This window comes from Amphibalanus amphitrite, unplaced genomic scaffold (assembly GCF_019059575.1).
Source record: "Amphibalanus amphitrite isolate SeventyFive unplaced genomic scaffold, NRLGWU_Aamphi_draft 000046F_arrow, whole genome shotgun sequence".
Lineage (NCBI taxonomy): Eukaryota > Metazoa > Arthropoda > Thecostraca > Balanomorpha > Balanidae > Amphibalanus > Amphibalanus amphitrite.
The window spans coordinates 177,950-205,399 of record NW_024881542.1 but is presented as its reverse complement, the minus strand read 5'-3'; the positions used below and the strand labels follow the sequence as shown (position 1 = coordinate 205,399).

The 27,450-nt window shown below is 49.7% G+C and overlaps 1 protein-coding gene across 1 annotated transcript; it reads right to left on the bottom strand.

The window, feature by feature from the left end:
* LOC122377532 (protein artichoke-like) lies at positions 1–26,308 on the bottom strand. The gene is made up of 3 exons (XM_043357643.1): positions 26,197–26,308; positions 754–4,029; positions 1–83 (listed from the first exon to the last, which is right to left on the bottom strand). The coding sequence occupies exons 2-3, from the start codon at positions 3,980–3,982 to the stop codon at positions 1–3; spliced, it is 3,312 nt and encodes a 1,103-aa protein (XP_043213578.1). The 5' UTR covers positions 3,983–4,029; positions 26,197–26,308.
* Positions 26,309–27,450: the final 1,142 nt, after the last annotated feature.

Here is a 27,450-nt window from a genome sequence, read left to right as displayed (position 1 = left end):
TCACCGCACCCCGGTCCTGGTGCAGCCGCCACAGCAGCCAGCTCGGCAGATTGGCATCTCGTGTCCTATCAGCGGAATCGCCGCTGAAACCCATTCAGACCAGTCTCCGCTCTCTCCTCGAATGAGCCCGAAACACTGGTGCACTGTGCCGCGCCTCTGGATGGGACAGTTTCGGAGATATAAAATAGCGAATTTTCTGCTTTATTAGCGAGAGTATTCGCATATCCTGCCAGTCCTTCGCACAAATGTGGTTTTAACGCGATTATTTTGCTATCAATGTGTAACTTTCGGTTTGGCGGTACTGGCTCGTGAAAAATGGGATAGCTGTATGAAGCCATGAAGGTTTGATAATTTGATTCACGTTCGTTTGAAGTTGGTGCCAATGAAAGTCCCTTGCTGGATTTTACATATTGCTGGGCCATGATCAATTGCGGTACGTTCAGCAGGACATTATAGTCAGCGTATACGTTTAACGTCAGTCGTGGATACATTAAAAAAAAAAACATTTTCATGATTACCTAGTTACATCGTCCATCGACTTGCTTCGAGACACAATGAAATGACAGTCAAGCTCGAATGTTGTGTTGCGCGACAAGAGCTTTAAGTCGTAAATGGCCTCAATAGTCGGTATTGCTACATTTTGGCTGATGGGCATCACAAGAAAAATAGCCCATGAGGTACTTGACAGCCGACGCCTCCCTATTGCCCAATAACAGCGCTGCCCACTCCTCCCAAACCCTCCTTGGAACTCACCTGTGAGCGCAATATACTTCAGTCGCACCTCCACCGTTGACAGCAGCTGCAGCGGCAGACGCGGCAGCGCGTTATCGGCCAGGTCGAGCTGCTGCAGCTCGGACAGGCCGGTCAGACTGCGCCCGTCCAGCCGGCGGAGGCGATTGTCAGCCACTCTCAGCTCGGTGAGCGCCGTCAGAGCAGACAGCGTCTCCGGGGGTATGTCCGTCAGAGCGTTACCGCTGAGGTCAAGAGAGGTCAGCGCCGCCAGGTCGGCCGGCAGACGGTCCAGCTCACGGAGCATGTTCTGCGTCAGGTTCAGCCGGCGGAGCGCGTGCAGGCCGCGCAGACGCTCGGCGGGAAGGCGCTCCAGCGCGTTACCGCTCAGATCCAGCGAGCGGAGCTGCGAGAGAGACCGGAACGCCCCCGGGGACACCCGCGTGATGCGGCCGTCGCAGAGCCGCAGCTCTCGCAGTTTCGGGAAGATGCCGAGCTCGTTGGAGGCGATGTTGGTGAGGGCTGTGCTGCAGACGGTCAGCTGTTCTAGAGCTGGGAGCCGTCCGACGTTCTGCTGCTCCTCGCTAAGCAGCTTTCGCAGAGGGTTGCCGGTGAGGTTCAGACTGCGCAGCGACTCCAGCGAGTCGGACGTCACGAAACGTGGAATCATGTCGAACTCGTTGAAGGCAAGGTTTAGTGTCACGATCGATGCACGATAAAAGGAGCCCGGTGCTACGACTTTCAGGAAATTGTGTTGCAAAAGGACGGTGTTAAGTCTGTCCAGGTTCGCGAACGGCCGAGACGACACACGTGAGATCATATTGTTAGAAAGGTTGAGAATTTTAAGACCAGTTAAGCCACGCACTGACACATCTGAGAGTTCTGAGAGCTGATTGTGCGCCAGGTTCAATACCTCAAGATTGCGCAGTTCAGGAAAGGACACACTCTTGAATAGATTAAAGTTCAGGTGCAGCTCACGCAGAAACACTAAATTACCAAAGAACGCAGGGTCAATGTGCGTGAGCTTGTTATATCCGAGCTTTATCACCTTGATTTGTGTGTTGTCTGCCACGAGGCTAACAAAAACACTGTTGAGGTTCATCTTCTCCATTTCGAGTGTTTCAAGCATGGGCACTCCGTGATAGACGCTTCGGTCGAGTTCACGCACATTGTTGAACGATACCGAGAGCCGTTTTAGTGTCGAAATCCACATAAAGCCGAGCACCAACTTTTCCAGCATGTTTCCCCGTAAGTCGAGCTCCTCCAGTTCCGGTAAGTCCTGGAAGGTGCCTTCTTCGATTCGTGTAATGGAACAAGCACGCAGCACCAGTCTGCGGAGCGGCACACCGCCTTCAAACATTGTCCTATGTGTCACAGGGATCTCGTTTTCACTCAGGTCTAGCTCACGAAGACTCGTGAGCGTTTCAAAGGTCCTGGGTGCAATATCCATGATTGCGTTCCCTGATAGGTCAAGTCTTGTCAAACTCCGTAGCCCAGCAAAGCTGTGCTGATCAAGCCGACGGAGTTTGTTGCGACTAAGGTCGAGAACGGTTAGTTCGCCACAGCTAGCAAAGGTACCGTTCGGCAGTTCAGTCAACAGGTTATCTTGCAGATACAGCTTTCGCAGGCTCCTCAGATCACTTAGTGCACCAGGTGGTAGATAAGCGATCGTATTGCCGTTTAGACCCAGGATTTCCAGCACGGTGAGTCCACGAAGCGTGGAATCTGAGAGTCCAGTCAGAGCGTTGGCGTCCAGTTGTAATGAGATGAGATTGGTGGGCGTACTGCTGAGCACGCCGCCAAGCTGGCGCACCTGGTTCCCCTGCACATTTAGATGCTGCAGGTTGTGAAGGCCAACAAATGCTGCATCGCCCACCGTTTGTAAACGATTCTGTTGCAGGTGAAGCTCTTGCAAGCTCGTGAGGGACGCGAAGTCGTCGGCGCGTACCGAAGATAGCCGATTGTTTTGTAGCCGCAGCTCACGGATATTGGCCAGCTGAGAGAACAGTCCCTCAGGGAGATAATTCAGCTTGTTGCCGTCCAGACTGAGAACAGTCAGACCCTTGGTGGCGTGGAACACCATAGCTGGGAGCTCAGGGATCTGATTCCTGTTCAGATGCAGCTGCGCCAGTTGTGGAAGAGCAGCGAAGGCGTCCGCCTCCACTCGCTCTATGGCGTTGTTCTGGAGATGCAACACCGCTAGGCGAGAAGCGTTGCCGAACGTCTCGTTAGCGATCTGCAGCAGGTTGTTATTGGCGAGAAAGAGCTCTTTCAGGTCCGAATGAGCGTCGAAGAGACCGTCTGGGATCTGGTGGAGATGGTTCCCGTTCAGGTCTACGGTACGCAGCGCTGGACACCGGGCGAAGAGGCCCGCCGGCAGCGCCCGCAGTCGGTTGTGACTGAGGTCAAGCGACTGTAGGAGACGATTACCGGTGAACGCGGAGGGATCCACGTGCTCCACCTGGTTCATGTGCATTGAAAGCCTCCGTAGCGCAGGAAATGCCGCCAACGTACCGCTCGTCAGCGCAATGAACTGGTTCGCACTGAGATCCAGGGTTTCCAGACGCTCAAACCTACTGAAGCCGTCGTGTACCATCTTGTCTATGTGGTTCCAGCCGAGGTTCAGTGTGGTAAGTGCTTTTAGCCGGCGCAGGGCACTGAGAGGGAAGAGCGTTAGTTGGTTCTTGGCAGCGTTCAGCGACACCAGAGTCTCCTCGAGGCCGGCGAAGGCGTACTCAGACACAGTCTCTATGCCGTTACTCTTGAGATCGAGTGAGACGAGCCTCAGACCGTGGAAGTCGTAGCTCTCCAGCTGTCTGATCTCGTTGTGCTCTAGATCCAGCTTCACCAGCTGTGGCAGCCCAGCCAGCGCCGCCCGTGGTACCGAGCCCAGTTTCCCCCGCACCAGCGCGACGCTCTGGAGCACGGCACCACCGCCGGCCAGGCTGAGCTCGCTCAGTCGCTGCAGGCCGGACTGGGAGATCTGCAGCTCCCGCACAGTACCGTTGCCGAGGAAGCCCGCCGGCAGCTCCCGCAGCGTCGGCTCCAGCTCGTACACCCTCAGCGACTTGACCGGCCCGTGGACCTGCGCCAGCGCGCCGACCACCTCGGACGCGTTCACCGTGTTGCAGTCGACGAAGAGGCCGCCGTCGAAGTCGTAGCAGGGGCAGCGCGGCTGTCGCTCGGGCGGCGGGCACGCGGCGGTGGCCGGCCAGCTGAGACACAGCAGCGCGGCCGCGCGTAGGTACCACATGCTAGTCGGCCGGGCCGCGTGCCGCCTCCTCTGCGCTCATCGCGGGTCTGCCGGCAGACAGAGGGAGGGGGGGGGGTGTTAGACGATATAAAATTATGACTGTTCCGATGGGTAAAAACTGCATAACTTGTATAACATTGGTCCCCTCAAGACTGTATTTACCGACAACTCCTGAACACTTTACGGAATATTCCAAAAATATTTTCATCTATAACTTTACTACCGTATTTTCCCCTTCATGTCATGTTATGATTCATAACTCATCTGTTATGGACAAGATCTTTTACAGGCTGACAAAGAAAACCACTTGTAGTAAGCAGTTCAAGTTGATTCCTGACAGCTGCTCTTTAAGGACCCACAGCACGGCTGCACCCTCAGATCGGGGCGTGCGGTACCCTTTGATCGGGGCGTGCGGTGTCCTTTGATCGTCACCCTCAGGACGAGGGTGCTGCAGAACAGCTGGCATCGTCATGTAAGACGCTTTCAGAGATGTAACGCACCTGGGGTGATTCGACGGCGACGGAACTTAGTAGAAGGCCAAGGTGGAGCGGTGTTTTGGAATTGCAGGTCGGCTACCTTATGTGGTACGTAGTATCTGGTGTAATATAATTTTATCCCCCCTCCCCTCTCAAAAAGTGTTGCCAATGAGTAAGCATCTGAACAAAAATAAGCTTATCTACTCCTAATGTATTAGCTGAACTGTATTTGTCCTTCATTTGCTCTGTTGGTGTATACGAACTAGAAATTTAGTCCAATGCCTGCTGCCATCACAGGCGTACCTGTCATTTTCTCCTTCTATGCAATCCCATTAATGCCAAATAGCCTCTTCGTGCTCCATTTCTTTAGATAAATGCATTAGCTTCGTGCTCGGTGTCGAGAGATTTACGGGGATCTGATAAGAATATTTTAACCATCCTAGAAAATATGTTTGTAGAGCCATGTTTTGTATTCGGTAAACTAGTTATCTACCACATTTTTAAGCTTCCCAATGGTCGACTTCAGAGCATCCGAGACATTATCTGGTTGTCAAAACTGTCAATAAATGTGTGAGTTCGATGCTCATCCCAAATGTCTCGAAACCCACTTGGTCTGGCTTCGATGTAAACCAAGTGTTTGACATGTTATCTCGATCATACTTCCAAACAGACATAAAAGCTCCATTTCGATCCAAATTCAGAGAAGTGATCTGGAGTCTATACACGTATACAAGCGAAGTAGATCATGGTCTCAAGACCGGGGGCCCTCACGACTCGCCAATTTGCTCTCTGTTGCGCCCTGACTCAGCGAACAGCCGCTACATGCCCACGGCTCTAATTGTGTCTGAGCCTTGATTGCCGCAGTGACGTATTCGCGGCGCCGCGGATTGTCTCGGCTGGATCCCGAATCAACTCGCGGCAAATCAAAGGGCGCGGCCACCCCCGGTGAATTCAAATGGCCCCTGATTGAATTCGCGGATAAAATAGCGTCTCCGCCTGTCGGGAATGGGGACTAGTGAGCTGTGCTGTTTGGAGGACGGCCGTGGAACACTGAGCTATCGAGACGCAATGGGACGAGTAGGAACGGCGCAACCCCATGGCAATGCTAATTGCTGAAGCTGATTTGCGGAGCAGCAACAACCGACAAGGATGAATTTAATAGTTTTACTTCCTAAATACTTGTATTTGTAGTGTAGCAATTATTGTTTTGTCCAATTGTAGCAGCAATCGTTTGAAATGGGATATTGTCTGCTTGCTCGCTTGCCACAACAACCCAAATCAACTCAGTTTGGTCCGCGGCTTTACCTACTTGACATAGTGAGACGGCCAAGAGCATCGTAATAGCTACATTGTTGAATACTGCCGAAAGCACTTAGCTCTGTATCAGCAATGCGGAGCAAAGGCACTACAGGGCAACGCTCACGTTTTATTTCGCCCCTCAGCCGACCATCTCGATGCCAAATGCAGTCATTATGGAAGTCGGTGCCAATTTTTTCGCTCCACTCTCTATGTAAATTACGAAGACCATCCAATAAGAAAGTGGAGAGGGAGTGTCTTGTGTCACCGTTCATTCTCCTAACAGAAGATCGATACGCAACTGTTCGAAGTAAGTTTGTCTGGACCTGGAACTGAATGTCACCTGTGCTGAACTGAAGTTAGCATGCGCTTTATTTGCGTACGAGTAGCCCTGAACTTCGTTTCTAATGTTGTTGCAGTTGTTTGTCTTTTAGAGCTGGTTGAGAGCTAACGTTAGAAAGTTCCACTATTACCTGAATAAAAAAACAAAACTTAAAAATAGAAGATATTAATCTGACCAGAAAAATAGATAAAATGTGTTTTTCAATAAATATTGGTCAGAGCAATGCATTTTCCTGTGTAAGATACCAATTTATAAAAAAGAGCAATGTTCAGCATACAGGTGGCACGCCCAGGGCCCCTGTTACACCGTAAACACTGCTGCTGAATGCTGCAGACAGACAGGTGCTTGGGCACGCAATAAAGTCCATTCCGGACGTGTGAGGCTGCAGCCCAACAGATGCACAAACACTCTGTTCCGACTGGTGCCGCGAGCCGCTCTCTCCGCCCGTGCAGAGCCGGACGATCGCTCCACAGGGGGGGGAGAGGGAGGGGTGAGCGCGCCGGAACCCGTAAAAACTCGCTTCCGCCGCCCACCGACCCAGTGAAACACAGAACCATAAACACTCCTCTGCCGACAGCTGGCGGTAGACAGACCCCCACCAGCCCCCCCCCCCCCCGGCGGCGCCGCTCAGCCTCCGGTCACCAGCCATCGGAACCGCATCAGAGTTCAGCAGTGCAGAAACGAGTGTGCACCGCCCGTCGGGTGGCTCGGTCAAGTTCTAATGAACGGCGGTCGGGCGCTACCAGCTCCTGTCAGGTCAGAGGCCGCCGCCGCCAGCTGACGAGCACCAGTTAGCGGAACCGCGGTGGACGGAGCGTGACTGTTCCAGATACCCGATAGCCTCGCCTTTCGCAGCATGTTGTTGATGATACTGAGACTTGCAACAAACTGATTCAAAAGGTAATAAAGCAGATGTCATAGTGCTCGTCTAAAAGGCATAGATATGTGTTCAATGTGTGCGTATATATCAGTTGATTGTATGATGCCGTATGAGTGATTAAGACTCAGTAGAAATTGGAATGCATCGGACTGTGAAAGATTGTAATGGGATTATAATGGCAGGGCATTTAACTGAATGAGCATTCACAATGAGCTCGTTTGAATAGTGACGACAAAGGGTTTGTGTAAGCTCACGATAACAGATAGTGAAATGCGAGCCATACAAAAGTGGGAGAGAGATTAATCATTCACCCCGCCAAAACAGCTTGTAAACGTTTGGGCCTTGTATGGATACGAAAACCGTAAATTTAGCGCAAATTTTCGCAGCATGTTGTTGCAGCATTTTTTCAGCGAATCATGCGTTAGAACTAGATGATGAGATTAGAAAGAATTGGCGTACCGGGTCCGTATTATGAGCGCCGATGCAAGCCTCAACCGCGCGCACCACGCCAGGCTGACGCAGGAACGCTGCACTGGTAGGCTGTGCCGCAGGACACAGGTGTGCGGCGGAACATACGGAGTGTGGTGGTAAGTTGCGCGTAGGGGAGAGTGGGGTAATTTGGCCGGTGGTATAAATTGGCCGCCCCCACCTGTACGATGTCTAATAAAAGTGAGTGAAATAACGCTAGTCTCTATTCATTTGTCATGGGTAGAAATAACTGGAGGACAAATGTCAAAACTTTGCCCCTCGTAGTTTTATTCAAAATTAATAAAACGTTAATTTCATAAGAAAATGGTAACTTTTACTTCTGTTTACAAAGTTGTATAACATGTAGTATTTGGGCTAAAAACGAATTCAGACATTATAGCGCCATTCTTGGGGGTGTTCAGCGGTTCCAAGAGCAATTTCATCTAATTCCGTATAGCCGTGATGACTTTATACACAAAAATTTTCAGAATGGCAATATGGGGTAATTTGGCCGGGACTAGCGGGGCAACTTGGCCGGTGCGCTCATGGTCACAGGGGCGTCGCCGACGGGGGGGTCGGGGGGGTCGCGACCCCCCCACTCGTCAGAACCGGGGGGGTCGACCCCCCCACTTTTGGCGATGCTGAGTATGCTTTTTTTTTAGCTATCATGTCAGGGAAGTTGGCGTCAGCAACATCAACAAATACAACGTCAGATTCAGAATCGCTTCAAGAGCTCCCTAGTTCCTATTGCTTATAGGTCAATAAGCTGTGGGCTAGAACATCAGCATGACAATATGATTTTAGTCCCTATTTATCCCTCAAATGAGCGAGCGCGTCAAAACTGACCCAAGCGTTCGTCTGATTGTCAAAATAATGGTTGCAGTCGATTCGTCGGATGACGTATCAGTAACTACGAGGTACCTGGCTAGCCTCAGCCCTGCTACCCTCGGACCTGCCTGCATAGGGGAAATGGGGTCAGACGGTGGATCCCTCTGGGGCTTTCCTAATAAGACGCGCAAAAAGGAGTATATTGCAACGAAACTTTCAGTGACCTCGAGTTAATGAATTTTACACCTATTCTAAAAAAATGGCCCTGATTCGAATATGGATGACCTTGGTTAACTTCTTTGAGTTTTATTTGCTTCCACTTACAAGTGTGGTTTTTGGGGCTGATTTCGAGTTCAGCGCCCGTTTGAACCGTTTGAAGTACAGGGTCTTTCATAATGAATGTTATTTTCAAAACGCGAAGTTGAAGGTGTTCGTAAATAATTAAACCATAAATTTTGTATTTACCTTATTGCAAATTTCTTGGAAATACTGTCGATGTAATTAAAACTGCCACACTTCACCAAACTTCCCTTTTGTGCGGACATGAAATGCATCCCCCTATAACACGGGTCAGCTCTTTTTTTCACGTAGGCGTTTTGGGTGGTCGTGGGAAACGGCTCACTGAAGCGCACGGCTGTCCTCCGTAAGATTCGGGGACACTTTTAAAAGAAGCACAATGTCCGCTCTAAAATGATCACAGGCTTGTGAATAGATTCCAGAATGTCACGACTCACGGTTGATTGCAAGGAACAAAACGCACGAAAGGTCATGTTTTGGGCTGCCGTGGTCGACGGGCGTGTCTTCGTCCACTGGTTCGCTTCTGGCTCATCAGTGACCGGGCCAGCTTATCTGAGGCTGCTCAGTGCTCAAGGAAGAATTCTGGCCTCATGTGCCTGGCGGGGTTCAAAGACAAGGCCGCTGGTTTCAGCAGGACGGCGCTGAAGTGACAACGGCGGCTGGGCGCCAGTGGTTGGATGGCAACTTTGACAGACGAGTGGTCAGCCGTCTCACTGAGCGGCCATGGCCAGCTTGGAGCCCTGATCTCTCGCCGATGTACTTCTGATTTTGGACAGTCGTCTTGGAGGCCCCAAGCAGAGACCCTTCCAGTGACCCTCATAGAGCTACAGGTACCAGTGGAGAAGTTTGCTGTAATGCTGTGCGCGGAGGATGTGAAGCGCGTGGTGCACCATTTGCGTCCGCGGGCCGAAATCTGTGTCCCAAAGCGAGGCGACACAGTTAAAAATCGATGAAGGACCTAAATGCGAGTCATGTGTACATACTTTCCCATGATTTGTTATTTCATTCGGGTATTGACAATAACTTTGTGATGTATATCACCTGAGCTATGGCTATTTCAAAAATAACATTCATTATGAAAGACCCTGTAGTTTTGATAAATGATGGTTATGTAACATGTTACGAAGCTATCGTTGGTGGTTGTCAGTCACCCACTCTAGATGGCCGGCAGGAAGCCTGCTGGTCGACCTGACCTGTCCTGACCCGACCCGATCTACCCAAAATGCATGGAGTCATCATTTTTGTTCAAGACTAACATCGAACTCGTACTCGGGACCCCGATAACAGCTACGGCTCACTAAGTTCTAGCAGGCGGCCAGATTTTTCCTACTTTTGGGCGTTGACCTAAGATGACCCGGCCAAGACCTTGAAATTGGGCATCATCGGCTTTCTCTCATCACGGGCAGCATTTTCGCTCTTCCGCGAAACTCTACCTCGATCAGGGGCCGAACGCATGCCAGCCTTATGCGTTGCGTTGGTAAACGTTTTACCTTAGCGACCCGCAAAATACGAATAAGAGCTACAGCAACACAGAAAGCGTATTCCATAGCTCTTTCGCTCTTTCGCCAACTTCGCCTCAGATATGACTTCGGGTCTATGGCTTGTGTACCATAGAGTCCAAACAGCTAAACGGACGGATTTTGCCGAAACATTTGTTCTGTACCAACCTATGATTCAGTGAATGTGTATGATATTCATGTTATCACCATCGTTTTTGTTTCGTCGAAACACGTCGCATGGCTTACAATTTGAACTTAAAAACTTGAATAGAAAACTTGACATCAGGTAAAGGTCATGACCTGACCGGAAAAGAACCTGCTGCATATGGATCGATCTGTGTTACTGAGCTGAACACACTCCAGGTGCTGTCATCGCTCTACAACGTCTCCATCAAAAGTTGTCGAAAATGTGTTAGAGACCTTTGATGACCTAATGACTGACCATTTCAGTCACCACTGGTCATTAGCTGCACCTTATCTCTAAAATGAACAAGGTGCCATGGCTACAAAAGTATCTAGCGTTTTTAGCATATTCTTTCAAAGCAGAGGACATCGTGCTTTTGCCCATATCTTATCATGATGGGTGAGGTCACACACCTATTTGACCTGACTTCGCTTCTCAGATGTAAAATCCCAGATTCATGAACTGTTGGCACTTATAATCCCATTCATTACACCAAATTTCAGACTTATAGGAGTCAGGAGATAATCTATAGGAATGACAAGATTGCAGTTTTAAGAGGCATTAAAACTGAACTTGACATGACATTGTGACCGGACCTCAGGTGACCTCTGCTTGATTTTTATGCACGATGCAAAATTGATGTACATTAAGATATACCGCTACTTTCGCGGCGCTGCGCGCCGAGGTTCTTCTCCGGGCACACGAAAAAACCGGGAGTGTGGCTAAAAACACCCCTACCCATCAAGACGAAGACCGGAAACCCGACCCCCCACTCAAAAATCCGTGGCGACGCCCCTGCATGGTCACTATGCTGGGACGGCCGAGTTTTCATGGTCAATTGTACCATAAATGACATGATTCATGACCAACTTTGACTACTTTGATGCCTTGCTTCCGATTGGTCAACTGTAAGAGCATGTGACGTCATCAAAGGTTACCAAACGTTTTTTGCTAATAAATCCTTACATAAAAATGGTACAGCCGCACAAATGGTCTCATTCTGTTCAGCTCGCCAAAGCGCATCGAATGATATGCATGATGACCTTGAACTCACGTAACCTTGAGGTCAAGCGACCTGAGGTAACGTGACCTGAAGCCAAACTTGACTTTGACCTTGACCTTGACCTCTCGAGGTCAACACATACATGTTTCGATGCGGAATGACGAGAGAATTACGATGGTGTTTTTAGTTTTGGCCTAGCTTGATTACTTCAAAAGTTATTCGTTAAAAACTGTCTTCGCATCTAGAGCCGCTAATTTGGCTATTTTGACCCCTGTGACCCCATGAGTCAACCTCCAAAATGTGGTAAATGCGTCATAGGACACACGTCATTGCTGAATCTGAAGCTGACTCGCAATATAACAGAAAATCCCGACCGCAAACTAACACCGGCCAAATTACCCCACACCCCCGGCCAAATAACCCTGCTAGTGGGGCAATTTGGCCGCCTTGCAGACCTTTGTAATACGTCACAATTTCAATATAAGTAATTACTCTATCATTTCAAGTTCACTGTCCAGTAAAGTATAATGAATGCGACACCTGCCAGCGTTGAGAAAATGCAGAAATGTGTCGTCAATTTTAAGTTACATCGTTTTCTAAAAAAAGCGGCCAAATTACCCCACTCTCCCCTAGTAGAAAAACATCGGCAGGGGAACTTGAGCCTGAGGGCCGAGAGACTGGCCACTTAGCGGCACCCGGCTGAGAGTCGTTGGGGAGGGCAGACAGATGTCGGAGAGAGCGTGGGAGAGAGATAAGGACGGACCGGCGGTCATGGTTTCAACGATTTTTTTTTTCTTTGCTTCTTCTTCTTTGGTTCTCTTTTATTTCTTGTCGTGACCTCACTGTGGCGGGTGGTTCCAGGAGAAGGAACTGCCACCAGTGGGCGATCGGCCTCTACTCAGCCAACGGAGATCACGGAGGCGTCAGGCACGAGCCCAACTGAAGAGTCGCTAGATGGGACAGATGCATAATCGAACTGCAAACGAAAAATTATAAATGGATCAAATAACACGACGAAGGACACATCGTTCCGTCATTTTCATCCACAGGACATTCAAATATTTCTCCTCCACGCCTCAAACCCCTGCTCCGGGCTGGACGGGCAACTTTATCCCATGCGAATGCCCGTAAGAGCACGCCCGTAGCAGGGTGCGGTGAGTGCTTGGGGAGAGGGTCGGCCTGTCCGTTCGGACGGGCTCAGCCCGGTGACCCACTGCAGAGTGCCCGCCCAGACCAATGTCTCCCCCTAATTCCTATCATCCTTCCGGCCCTGTAATGGTCTCGTCAGACCGAAAGGTCCTTGTCCCCATCCCTTAAAAAAAAAACAAAAAAACAACAACAACAAAACAAAACGATGAGGGTATACGATTTGTGAGGCGCTTTTCAGTCCCACCTTTGCCATTACCTTACCATAAATAAAACAAAAGAAACATGCTCTTTTCTCGCAGGAAGAGTATTTGCCTTAAGGTTATTTACCTGAACAAGATAAACCTAAAAAACTTTATCATCACTCTGTAATTTCGGCATCTTCTTCCACTAATTTACATTTCAACGCGCAGTTTTCGCTCGTAAGCTGAGATCTACCAGACTCCTGCTTAGTAAAAACGCACAGATTCAAAATGCGACACCGGCTAACACGACCTTCTTTCTGATGCTAAACCTTAAATAAATGGACACGGTGGAAGACATTTTTATAAGAATGAGGTCAACGAATGTCAGTGTCACCCTGAAGGCAGAATTTATTCGAAATGCGAGTAGGATAAATGTCGCTTGCATTTAAAGGTCTCACTCCACCTCATGCCCACGCAGTCATATCGTGTCACTCAGAGAGTCTGACTGCACCCCTGCAGACCCTCCCGGGGGTATGGATCAGCCCCAGCCGACCAGGGCATTCAGCATGAGGTTATTTACATCATGTTGAGTAACGAAAGGCGATTGTTGCTGGACTGACGATTTTGAGTAAGCTGTTGGAAAAATCAGTACCGTACTCCTGAATCCATGCAAGTGTTCCACTATATATAGAGTATCTAAAATTTGCCCCTTCATTTTACATTTTTCGCGTGCAATCTCTTCTGCCCAATGTTTACCATACTCCTCCGGTTCGATGCGTGCATTGCGAGGGCCGTGGTACAGGACTTGCGCGCACAATACCTACCGAGGAGGCTAATGGGAGATATGCGTGACGCCCATAACAATTATCAGCATCTCTCATTCTCTCCTTTTCATTCGGCTGAGGAGCCTCGGCTCTGAATAAGACATCCCAATCAGACGCCAGCCAAGGCGTGAAAATACGAAACATATAAGTACATAAGTATACAACAAAAGCACATAGGGGAGACCCGGGAGGTATGGGCCGGTTTTGTGAAAAGGCAAATTTCTTCCAGTGGGCAGTGGCTAGACTCGGTTTTTCACTCTGTGTACGTGAAATTGCCTTTCGCCTGCATCGTGTGCCTGAAATTAGGCATCTGGGATCAAGTATTTTGTCTCGAGATAACTTTCAATAAATCATGTGCTTTTTCGATCCATCAAAATGCACCGGGAGGTATGGGCCATGGCTCGGGAGGTATGGGCCGGTGCCATGTTTCATATTATTTTCTCGACAATGAGAATAATACTCGTAGCTGGTATCTACCTCGATCTTTCTTAGAGCCCAGGAACCGCATAAGTGGCCAACAGCTTGCTTCATGGAGGTCACTTGGGCCCATATGTATTTTGGTAAACTCAATCATGCGCCATGAAATAAGATGAATAATATATTTCTGTTCGAATGAAATTTGAAGTTAACTTTTCGACCTAACGCGACAAAAATAAAACTTATTGACGGGGACATTTAATGAAAGCATCCTTTTATTTATTTAGGATCACCGGGAGTGAGTGGCCCAAACCTCCCGGTTAGGACGCCATAATGTGCGTAGCATCTCAGCTCATAATCTTGCAAGAAAGCTTCTTACTGTCTATCCAGTCTTAATTTGCATGCTTTAAACTTTATGCTAGCGATGGTCTGACATCATAAAACGAGCCGGGCTCAAATTTATCACGAATTTTCTGTATGTACCGTATTTTACTCGAAAAGGGCAAAAACGCTTTATCGCCGCTCATTGCCATAGAAGACTGAGGAAGGTTTTGAAAATCACGTGGGATGTAATCACTGAATGGCTGCTACCAGTTAACGCCGTCAAATGTGTAAAAATACGCAACACTTCTTCAAAACTGCGATGGCCCATACCTCCAGGGGGCCCATACCTCCCGGGTCTCCCCTACGGGATATCAATTTTAAAACGTAATAGCTAGATTTGTGTAGCTGCATGCAGCATAATTTGTGACACCAAACAATATCTCAATCGGAACTGCGTCAGCCATGCATACAAGCTTCCGATTAGGCAGACATTAATGCTAAACCAGCTGTGGAAAGGCTGAGAGCTGGGACGAGAATTACGATCGGTCATATATTAACCAGTCCCATTCTGAACCGGGAAATTCCAAGCACGAGCCGCGAACTAGATTGGGCCTGCTGGTGCACCCACATACAACCTTTTAAGTCGAGCCTGATGAGCAATTTCATATTCCAAACACGACGTTGCAAGTATTGCTCCAGTCTCCCATGATTTTCGGCTGTCATGTACTGAAAAGCTCGATGTTCATAGACACCACATAATTTATCGATACTTCAGCACTACTCATCAGACGGTGTCATGGGCACTTATTCATTTTCTTATTCTCAGAAACTTTTGATAGATACACTACAGCTCCAATTCATGGAACTTGGTAAAACCTCTCCTCTCCATGTCCTCTGTCCATTTTTGCACATTCTCTCTGCCGGAACATCAGCATCCATTGTTTGATCGATCCTCTGTCCGGAACATCACCATCCTAGCGCCAGACATCACGTCCAAATGACGCCACGTTTCCAGACGCTGACGTCCTCTGACGGCCCCGGGATGTTGTGTTTCACCTTTGGTCGCCGTCAGCATGTCTAGAGGGCTGCTCCCATCTGGTCCGGGTAGCCGACTGACGCCCAAATTAGCGAACACCTCTCATCGGGCCCCTCGGCGGCCTCATTAATATTGATGCAGAGTAGCGACTGCCAAAGCTGCTGCGGCTGCGGCGGCGGAGTATGTGGTGGAGAGCGCGGGGAGACTGTGGTTAAGGCGGAGAGACTCTGGATAAGGCAAGCAGACAACGGAGTCGGTAGCGGAAGAGGCGCCACGGGCAAAGGAGCGAGAAAATTATTTGGCGTAGCTTCTTACTTCTTAGATTGGAAGAGAGCCTCAGGAAAAATAGTGTTTGCCAAAGTGGGATTATCCGAACAACCATCAACATATCTAAGAAAAACGCACTTACAGCACTACAAGCATCCTACAAATGTCTTCAGCACCACCATCGTAACGACTGCTCCCTGGTGAGACTCCTCCCGTGTGTACCGCCTCCTCCGCGAGCTCCGCTCCCCCTGGGGCAGTACTGAGTGTCCCGGCGACTCCGCCGACAGGCCCATGTTTTATTCAGGCGTGTCTACATACTCCTGTGTCATGCTGGCCACCCTCGACGAGGGATTTGAGGTGATTGTCTGCGCGCGCGGCGGTCAGAGGGACGGCGACGTGCAGCTCAGGGAGGAAAAGATGCTGAAAGTCAGCACAGCAAACGCACTAAAAGTCATCAGTATACATAGGCAGTCGCCGCTCTATACGTCACTTGATGATGTCTAAGCACAAGGGTCACGGCCTTAACATGGACTCAGAAGGCATCACCTCAGCAGTTAATTTACCAGTTCTTCCCAAGGTCATGTGTTATCCATAGCAAATAATGCAGCGCATAATCCAAGACTCGGGTTAGTGCTCTGCTGCGACTCGACTTCCTCATCGGTCCACATCTAGTTCATCCGGCCGGCCGAGACGGCCATAAGGACGCCCTGAGAGCGCCACAAGTGGTCGGCTTTAATCAGAGGGCCGCCCCATGACCCGGCCGGTCACAGTCGCCGGCCGGTGCGCCACCAGTCGTAAACGGGACCCGGCGCTCTAAAACGGCACTGCCGTCTCGGGCGACCTAATTGAACTTCCCACCACGAGAACGATGATAACCCACGCAGCGACTTCAATTGGGACGCAGTATGGGCACTGTCGGGCGTTATCCTTTGAGCGACAGCTACTTTCTTTAGCCGAAACAACGTGCTGGAAAACGTCCGAACAATTCTGAGTGTACATATGCTCAGAAGAGTGCAGCTAATTGATAATTCTTTATTGATTTTTATTTACTTTCGACATTGACTCGTCAACAAACAAAAATGTCGCTGTTCAAATCTGATTGTTTGTTACAAATGAACTGGGTACGAGGGCAAACAAAGAGTGCAATGGTTATAAATTTTCGATAGAACCAGCAGACAGCAAGCTCATGCGTTGCCCAGAGTCAGTCAGCGTCAAATGTCCTTCTACTCCATTGCGCTTCGCTTTCCCTTTCTCTGGATGATGGTCTAATGTTGCTTGTAAAAGACTTCTACTTTCCAGACGACATGGTTCTCATAAACTGCGTGCTGTCGAGTTATGTGGACCGGGCAGCGTATGAGATGTTACTACCGCCTATAGGCTCTATTGTTGAACCCACGCAAGAAGCTGTAATGCCGAGGTTGCTTAGGTGGGAAGTATGAGTATTTAGTTTCATAACACTCCAGGCGATACATTTCAACGTTAGTAGTAATCTAGCGGCTAAAGTGCAACTACACTTTGCACTATTTTTAAAACACTATTCAGTCGCGTGCAAGACATGTTAATTTTACTAAAAGGGCACTGTTGCCGTAAAATGTGCAGGAAACAAAGACCGACGTCCGACAGAAGCTCCATTCATAAGCTTGATCTAGAATGAAATCAGCAGCCGTATGGGTGACCGGGAGCGGTTTTAGCACAACAATGGGCTGCGACGCGCAGTGGACGGTCATTAAGATCAAGTAGACTATGCACATGGTTTGTTTCACTAACTGCCTCATCGAGTGGTCGTCGTTTTCATGCTGTATCTCCTGGGAAAAGGACGAAGTAGCCCATGCAGCATAGTGCCACTATTATGAATAATGAAGCTCTTACGGCTGCGGCGGGGCCATTCCGTCCAGTGTATAATTTACAGAGGGACGATATATCATGAGCAGCAGAGACAAGATGAGCCGGATTGCAGGCCAGGGCAAAATCATTAGACTGGCAGCGGCCACAGTTTGATGTTCCACACCAACACCCCACCACAAACGTTCGTAAAATTAGAACAGTTAACCCTCGCCCGCACATGCCATTTTCACATCCTAAAACGCACATGGGGGGGTTGCCACCCCCCCCCCCCCGCCATTTCGTTCCTGTTGGAGATAGAGCTTAGCGGTAAAAACCAAAAAGATTCTTTGGGAAGAGACGAATCCAATGATACCCAGTTTTATCTGCTCAGGTCAGTCATTGACCTTCCAGGTCAGGTCAAACTAAAAAAAATGTTGCTGTTTTGGGTCACCGTTGGATATCAAGTGCACTGCTTATCATATACCGATGACGATGCCGTTTTCTGGTGCCAAGCCAGCTAGAATCTCTTTGTCACACTACCCGACCAGGTTTTTGCTGCTGAGGTCATTTCAGGTCAAGTTAGGTCAAGGTCAATAATATGTGTTTGTATGTATGTGTGTGTCTGTGTGTATACTGATGTGTGCACCGAATGTTTATGCGTCCATATTACATGAAATCATGATCTGAGAAGCTTTTACCAAAAATGCAGTCAAAAAACTTCACAAAAAGTAAATTTCGCTTGCCTAAAACGCACCTATCTTAGATGACCTAGGTTGACCTTGACCCTGACCTTGACATCTGTACATCGTTGAACAACATGTTCCATGATAGGTGGGAGGTAAGACTGGCAAAAAAGGCCGAAATCAAGGTGTCAAAAGCTCACAAAGCCCATAGCCAACGCAAGATGTTGAGAATTGGCCATTTGGGTCATGACATGACATGACCTGAAAAACAAGGTGATATCTCCAAAACCAAAAACCGCAGAATCTTGAAATTTTCAGTGGACATCAAGAAAGGATAGAGGAGCAGCTATACGAAAAATCAGCCTTCTAGCTCTAAAAATGTTGAGTGCAGAGCAGAAAGACTACCTGGGGGGTGGGGGGTGGCAACCACCCCCCCCCCCTCCCACCATGTGCGGGCGAGGGTTAAAGCTTGAGTGATTTTGTTCTTCTTTTTTTCATTCATCAATTTTACTAAAATATCAGTAATATGCCTACCATCTTTGAAAAGCCTCACAATTAAGTGAAAAGTAAAATCACAAGATTTGACTCGAATATCTTGTCAGCTTCAACGCTTCCATAAGAATTTTGGATTAATTGTGGGTTTATTAATTCTGAATTATGGATTTTGCATGGTCAAACGTGTTATTCAGCCACGAGCACGAAACATCTTCAATTCTAGTCAAAATCTCGTCTCCAATCATTTTCAGCCCATTGCTCACAGTAGCGAGTTCGTGCCATCTTCACTTTGTGCTGGCCGGGGCGGGAGGAGGGGAAGGGGAGGAGTAAGAGCGGCTCTGCGTCCACCCCCTTGCCTACCCCGTACGCGTGGGACGGGGCTGGGCGCCCACCCTCGCCGTCGACAGCGCGTCGTTAGCGCGCGGCGGATGAGAAACGGCCCTCTCCACGGTCACAATGGACCCTCTGTCCTCGCAGGCAAATGCTGTCACACGGCAGAGCGGCGGCGATCGGGCGTGATGTAATTTATAGAGGCGATTAGAGCCTGTCGTGGACATGGGGATTTCTGTATAGCAGCAATGGTGGGGTTGGTAGTAGACCGTCTTGAGTCTGCTACCATAGGTGACTGTGTTTTCAAAGCAGCTGCACAGCCTGGCCGGCTGCCAGAGCTCCGTGGGAATTGTGCGTCGGTTACAGCGCGTTTTAGCCAAATGAGCCCGCTAGTGAGCCGTGCCGGGCAGCTGCTGGCTTGTGTCCGACCCGACGCTCCCAGTATTTTCCAGACAAATGAGCCTTGTGAACCGGGCTTTCTGTCGGCGGCGCCGGGCGAGCCTTCATGTCAGCGCCGTGGACACATGAGCCCGGTTATGACTTATGAGGCCGGCCGGCCGTTCGGATGGACCGAGCGACGTAGTCGTCGGACCAGCGCCGTCAGCGACGAGTCGCGACTCGGCGACCGTGAAAAACGGCTCATCTGCATAGCCGGGTGCTGTGTCACGGTTCGACGTGGACACGGCGGGTCATGCGGCGAACGGCGCGCGGGCGGGCGGCCGAATGGCCCGGGGGCTATGTTTTATTTGGAGCCGGCGGTCGATGGTGACACGACGCCGCCTGAGCCGGTAAAGCGGGGACGAGCAGCTATTTCGGGCTCAGATCTTCTCTCCCAGATAGCATTTATAAAGTATAGCATGCAGCGCCAGGAAAAAGGTCGCCACTGGATAAACGCAAACGGCCAGAGCCCGCTTTTAGTCGTGGTTTGATATGCATAGCACACGAGCACGAGTGTAAATATTGTTTACAGTTTTCATTACAACATTATATGCGTTGTTGAATGTTTTAGATTCCAATAAAGGCATCATTATGCTCTGGATAGTACTTTTTAATAATTAATATGAAACAAAAATGTTCACGAAAGTCTTGAACGAATGGGTTTTTGGCTCTCAGGAGCAGCAATAATAGTTATATCCTTAGCATTTATTTAAAAGCAAAAAAAAAAAAGTCTCCTGATCTTCCTCGACATCATCATTTCTGTCCTTATTCTCCTTCCCGTTCATCGATCTCCTCTGCTCTCCTTCCCGCTTGAGAAAAGACATCTTCTATTTAGACCTCCCGAAGACGGCTGAGCGAATTCTGCTTCGTCACGACAAAATAAATCGGGTCAGCTAATAGTTTTAATCCACAATTTCCAAGCTAGCTAACACAATCAGAAGAGGGCATCGAGTACCATAGCTGGTATAGTGAACCGAGCCCCTCGAGTTGATGATAAGTATGAGCTAGCAAATCATGTTTAAATCCACAATACCTTGTTAAATGCTCTTGTCATTGCCAGGAGTGCATCTGCTTCTGTTACTCGGTGGATTATCGATAATGTCTGCGTCGTTCCCATCGCTTTCGAAGCAGAACCAAGTAGAGAGATGATGCAGAGGCGTCTCTCAAACAGTAATTCAGGCCGCGTAATTAATTTCAGTTCGGAGGCTGAACGGACTTTGATGAACGACGCTAGGCCCGCCAGATACGATGGGAAGCGGGAGCAACAACAGCAGATATCGAGCCGATCTTGTCAGTCTCGGCTCGGATAGTAACTAGAGCCTTTGCTGGCGACGTGTCCTATAATATAAAACCATGTAAAACATGTGGGGGCTACTCTCAGTTATTTTCTTTATCGATCCACCTGCTCAACCTCCTTACCCCCCCCCCCCCCCCCCGCTACTTCGTCCCACACCCTGAAGCCAGCACGCCCATATATGATAAACAGCTCAGACAGGCATTAGAAAGCTGTGTTCCCTGAACAAAAACACCTTCCTGAACCATCCTGAATACCGCCCTTCGCCATCTAAACTCAGCTAACACAACACAGAACTTCGGCCGATGTTTTCAAGAGAAGACATGATCGTTATCGTCGTTATCATAAACCGTCTCAGGGCTTTGAGGTGGAACCTGAGACATGACTGGATCACACATCGATTAGAACATTAGTTAGTAAGGCGGTGATTTTGGCACACAGCAATGAAATACAGTTTCTTGGTCAATCCGCCTATACGTCATTTCACAGCAACTTTCCGTAAGAATTGATGCCTGATAAGGGTCCATGTCATCATAGGAAAAATATTGAAAAGTGTCCAGTCACAACAATCGAAAAATGCAACTAGACATTGAACAGCAAGTGGGCCGGTATAAGCAGTCATTCTATATGCATATTAATTATAAAATAATATATAACATTTTTTCACAGTAAGACATGGTAGAAGTTCTAGCTAAGAGCAAGTACCTAATGTTTTACGTTTCCATGCTTCATTGGTGCTGCTAAAACACAGCACTTAGATTATAAGCATTTTGTCATTTTAAAGATGACTGATTCCTGAATCCTGATTTATCAGCTCTAAATCAGATGGCTTGTCGTGCATTAATGCAACTTGGGTAGGCTTATGCAGGCTGATATATTTTGACAATTTACTCAAGTTAGATGACCCGGCAATGCCGGCATTAAACATCAGGGAGCAGTTATTAGATGGCTCACGACCAAATGTATTTAAACGAAATTCATGAAAGCTAAATTTGAAACCGAATCTTTGAATAGCCATGTCCCTGCATATCTTAAACTTCTCTTTCTTCTCCAATATGGGATTGGATATTCGTAATAGCTGAGCTAGCGTAACATCTACGTCACCCCAGTTATATTATTACAATGCCGCAAAATGCCGGATGCAAGTGGGTCCCTTTCAGATAAAATAATCAGAGTTTAAAAAGGCTAAGGTATGCAATAACAATAGAGCCCAAGACTCATGGATGAGTTGAAGCTATGGTGACATAATTTTTTAGGGAGCCAGAACGGCAAGATAATGGCGTTATCTTATATGGTTCATCCAATTAGCATCAAATAGGCAAAAATTGGAGCATGTGTACATGAAAGCATTTGGGAGGAAAGCATAAGAGAACTTGTCAAATATACTTTCAAATCTTACATGTAGGCCATCAAAGTGCCATTTTGACATCACTTGACGGTAGGTTGGTTGCTCGTGGCCGCGGCCGGAACCGCACCAAATGAGAGCGACACGACACGTCACAGCGCAGTCCGCTCGAGCGCATGATGCAACGGCTCTGCAGCATTGGAGCTGAGCTTCAGCCGGAGTTATTTCTGCCCGGGCGGCTGCGGCCGCGCCGGTTCCCAGTAGCGCTAATAGGCCGCGATTCACCAGCGCCGGCAGCCCGGGGCGTTATTAACCCGGCAGGCGGTGGGCCTACCAGCCACCTTCCACGCGGTGGGGGGGGGGGCACTTTTTTGCCCCCCCCCCCGTATCTCCGAAACTACTGGACGGATCCGGAAAATTCAAACGGCGTTCGATAGCCCTGTAGAATTTGTCACAAGAAACCAAATTTCATTGACCTCGGGGTCACCGATGACGTCACAGGTCAGGTCAAAGATAAAATGTTTCACCGTTCACAGGGCTTCTAGGGAAAGCGCTATAACACCGAGTAAAACGCATTTTGTCGAAAATCAGCGATAAGGCGTCAGTTGTCTAGTACATATGTTGCTATTAGAGGTCACTGGTCATACCAGGTCAGGTCACAGGTCAGGTCACCAAAGGTCACCAAGGGTCACCACATGAGCCCAACTTTACTAAGGTTATGTGATGCATGTTTTATGGCCAGTTTTTCATTTCCAACTCAATGGTGTTGTTTATAAGAGCATCAGGTACGGTTTAGGTCACTTTCTGGTGGAGGTCAGGTCAAGGTCAGGTCAAAAAAGGTCAAATTTCAAAGTTGATATTTTTGCACAAAATGGGTATCGATTCGATGCAGCTCGTCACGGGGAGTCTAATGGTGGTCTTTGTTTTGCGCTACGAGGTCTAGAATTGCTAAAAATTGAGTTTGAAAATTTGACGTCATCAATTTTGAACAGTTTTTTCGCTATAACTTGGCCAAAAAACGAGGTATCGATCTCAAATTTGGTATGTAGATAGAAGGCGGTAGGGACTATCACATATATTCCGGTTTTTTTCGAAAATCAAAAAACTTTTTGAATTTTTTGGCTATTATATTAAAAAAATCTATTTTTTGATTTTTGGGGGTCGAAATCCAAAAAAATTGAAAAACCGAAATTGCAGTTTTGTAGCCCCTTTGATTCCACACCTTTTATGTCTAAAACATTTTTCTGTATCTCTAAAGCTGTAGGCCTGACAGCTCTTCCCGCGAAACCTTTTTTTGGGTCGAAAATGGCAAAAATGACGTCACTCTTACGTCATTAGCGGCCAACCTATCATAGCCTTTGGAAAAATTTTTGGTCACCATGTGCGCTAGCTGCTCCCGGGAGGGTACTGAAAGTTTGGTGACGATCGGCGCAGCGGTTCTCGAGATATATCGAAAAAAGTAAAGGGGGGGGGGGCAAAAAATTGCCCCCCCCCCACCGCCTGGAAGGTTAAAATATGACCGTCCGTAATGGCGCCGGCACAGCGTGCGCCAGGTGACACGGCGCCTCGAGGTCAGCCGGCCACCCACGGGTGACCTCAGTGCGCTGAGCGCTCCGACAGAGCTGAACAGGACTGCACCGACGGGGGCGCGATTCGTACCCATTGAGCGGGTGACCAGGTCATTCAGGGGTCCGGGTACGTACGTGCCTTTGGTTGAGGTGCATTTCGGGAATATGCAAGAGCCTAATGCTGCTATTCATGAGCTTTTAGCCTGGAGCTGTGTTCATAGTTTTAATGAGCGAGGTGCCGCACTCAAATGGAACGTCGGAGCTTTCCCGCACGGAGAGGTGAGAAGATGAGACATTTCTTCTTGGAACTCACGGCAAGAGAAACACCCTGGTTATGAGGAAGGATGCAGTTATTGCAGATGCATGCACAGAGCAATGAGCATGCACTATTCTCATATGTGAGGTAACGCAACAAAATGATCGAAAGGCTAGGGCTAGTGAATGTGACATTTTATCTTTTATCAAGGTAAGCTTCAAATTATTCACTCACATATGTAACTCATGTTTTATACGTATACCATTGCATTCCAAAACAAGATTGGTACAACCTTCAGCTGAGAAAATAAAACATCCGGATTAAAAATGACTACCAATCTAACATTTGCAGAACGAATTGCCTCTTCCGACATGATTGTTTGGCTCGCACTCCAAGCTGACAGTGACGCACTCTTGTAAATTGATTTTCCAGCTCAGCCCGGGTGGATCTCGGCGCAGGCTGCCCTGCACACCGGTCCCAGCGGCCCTCGGAGCCGCGCTCCCGAACGGGGCACGGACCATAACCTCCTCGCCGGGCCGACAGAAACGAACGCCCGCCCATTCATCGCAGCCGGCGCGGACTGCCGCGGAGCCACGCGCATCTACCGAAACAAATCACTTACATCGGCGAGGCCGGTCCGGAAACATTCGTCACTGTTCGGTGCCGGGGGTCCGCCAGCGTCCGCCGCTCCTGCCATCCGTCATGGACCGTTCCCTGTCACTGTCTACCCCTTCCTCCGTGTGCCGGCCGTCTGTGGCGCCCTTTAGCGCCGACTTGCCACTCCCCTGGCCGCGCGCCACCGTCTGCTCTCTCTCTCTCTCCGTCTGCTCTCTCTCCCTGATCACCCTGCGCCGTCCTCCCGCCGCCGATCGGTGTCGAGCGATCTGTGTATCTTGCTCTCCACCGCGCGGCGGCCGCCGCCACGCGATGTCTCTCCAGCGGGTGCCCAGAGCCACATATTGGAATATATGGGGTTAATCTGGCGAAAAGGCGCTGTCCATCTCGCCATGAAAGCCGATAGCCGCTGAACGTTTGACGGGCCGAGTCAGCACCCGAAGGGCGCCGCCGGCCGCCGAGCCATCAGCGACGATGGCCAGGACCATCGACGTTTCTGTCCGACGACGGTCGGAGTCGGACGTCGTCGACCTCGACGGACCGACCGAGAGTGCGGCTGCGGTCCCGGCGACAGGACCGTCACCTTCCGGGGTGCGGGCCCGCCATTTCCGGCGCCGGGTGATCGGCTTCCGGGCCGCCCCTGGCCGCGGTACCGGGCGGCGCGGCGCAGACCGTTCGCGCCTCATTTGCGCCGCGGCCGCTCCGCCGGCTTGTGGCGGTGGTGTCCACGCTGTTCTACTTTGGGGTCCACCTCTCGGCCGCAGCCCGGCGGCGGTGATCGATCTCTGAGCCCGCCGACCCGCTCTGACCCGTTTTCGAGCCCACTCTCGTCTTCTATCGACACGGCCTTCCCATCGGCCGTCGGTGACGACTTCCGACCGTGGCCTCATCAATTGAGAGACGCACACAAAAAGCGCCGCTTCGAGAACTCGAGGCCATGGGCGCTGAGCGATGGTTTTGCTGAGGGCCCATCCAGAATGGGCGGTGAACGGCGGATCAGTTTCGAACCTCCCGGCTGTCTGTTTGCTCTCGTCTGAGCATTTGAAGAATGTGTAGGCAAAGCGTGCAATGCTGCTTCTTCTTGCTATGGCTGCTATGCAAGATAATTCCGGGCTTAGGGAGATAAACAGAACCGACGAGATTCCACGACAGATATTGGCTCGCAAATTCCGCAGTTATCCGCCGCTATAGCGCCCAAGAATGGCGTAAGCTCTCAAAACAAAAGCCCGGTTTTATTTCCCTGGATGGGCCGGCTTTTCGCCCGGGGTTCTCAAGGATATGACGGCACCACTGCTAAAGAGGCGTGCGTGGTGCATTACAGACATAAAGGGCAGAGTGACCGTTGATTTAGTCAATAGTAGAAGTCTAATGTGTATGTTTTCCAGGCCACTTTTAATACAATTCCATTCTTCACTGCGGAAAGGCAATCACCGTTTTACTACATTAGGAGATGGATATTACGATAAAATGAAAATTTAGGCCTCAACAGCTTGCTTCTATTTAATCTCCAGCTTCCTCTGACAAAAAGAAAAGAGAAGAAAGACGTTGAGGACAAAAAGAGATAAATGGGAAAATCATGACCTAGTAGGTTTGCATAAACAAGAAATGTGGAAAGTAGATTAATTAGTAAGGAACTTCTTCTGGGTGACAAGAACAGCGTTTCCTTGTCAATTTATGACGAGTTTGTGGCAGACTCACTCAACACTCGTAATGAACCAGCTCAGCTTATTGTTAATCAAGCCAGTACCGCGCCGATTGCATGGTGTTATGGCCACGCAATTAAGACCACTTTGGTCCAATGAGGTCAGAGATGGCGGCGGGTCATTGAGGTCAGCCGTGCCGCCGCGCCGGTCTGGGGGGCAGTCAATGGGTCAGCGCGACACGCGTACCCACCTCCCACAAAGGCTGAGCTGGCGCTGCTCCCAGCGCTGGCGCTGACGAGTCGCCGCCCTGGACCTCGTCCGTCACCCCATCGCGCCGCCCCCGCCCGGAATCACACCGCCGCGCGGAATCACACCGCGTCTCGCCGCCGGACGACACACAGCCACGCCGCCGCACCACGACACTGCTCTGAACCAAGCCGCACCGCCAACCCACCGCTCACCGAGAGGTCACAGCACACGTCGTGCTCGACGCAGTCCGTCGGTCACCGCACCGCGTCGACCGGTCCCGTCGCCACCGACGGCTGAGCGCGACTGGCGCGGCGCGCCGCCACTGCCGCCGCCGCGCCGCCACCGCCGCCGCACGCCGCGATTCATCAGAGGACCGACGGATCTGGGAGCTGCTCCGTGCGCCGGCCGCCGGAGGTGACACGCGCTGGGTGCCGGCGGGCGGGGCGGGGCGGGGCCGGTGGCAGGGTCCGCCGCCCCAGGCGCATACAAACTGGCCCGGCGGCGGCCAGCACGCGCCGGCCCGGAGACGGACGGTGCCCGGTTCTAATGACGGCGGCGGCAGGCGTCAGGCGCCGCCGAAATGAACGTCACCGGCGGCAGAGAGATAAATCTCCCGTTAGCGCTCAGTGTCGCGGAAGCAATTGCTACCTTACTGAGAAAGACGACCTGGAGACATTGAAATTGATAAATAAGGCAGGTATTGCCTCGGAGGCCATTTGTTAATCAGCTTGAAAGCGGAACTAACTTGACTTGGGAAAGTTTATGACGCGAGGTCATTTGGACAGGATTCAGACTCTTCTATTTTTTAGATTCGAAATGGGAAGTCGGTGAGTAATTCAGTGGCGAGAAGAGCCGTGTAAAGGAAGTTTTTAATTTCGTTTGTAATTAGGGATACAATTCACTGCGCTGAACTCGCAATCACGGCGGATCCTGAAAAGTCGAATTCGTATAATGAAATGAAGTCGCATTCATTTACACAGGCTTTGAGCCTGAGGAAATGTGGGCCACCTCTATTTCCGATCATCTTCCGATTACCGTTTAATGCAGCAGCAATTTTTTGCGATAGGTAGTTTATAAAGCTATCCTAACAACGTATTGATTGCTGTCTTTACATTCCCTATGCCTCGTTAGTCCATCTGATATGGTCCATTTTTAGTCCGCTATCGGACGAAGCGCTATATAGCATCTGCAACCCCAGCGTCCCTAACCAGACTGTGTTTGGCAGAAGCTGTTGTGACCTGATCGATTCATCGAC

Coding starts and splice junctions, on each gene's coding strand:
- LOC122377532 (XM_043357643.1), bottom strand. CDS start 3,982: ATGTGGTACCTACGCGCGGCCGCGCTGCTGTGTCTCAGCTGGCCGGCC. Junction 84..753: donor GAAGTATATTGCGCTCACAG/GTGAGTTCCAAG, acceptor AATGGGTTTCAG/CGGCGATTCCGCTGATAGGA.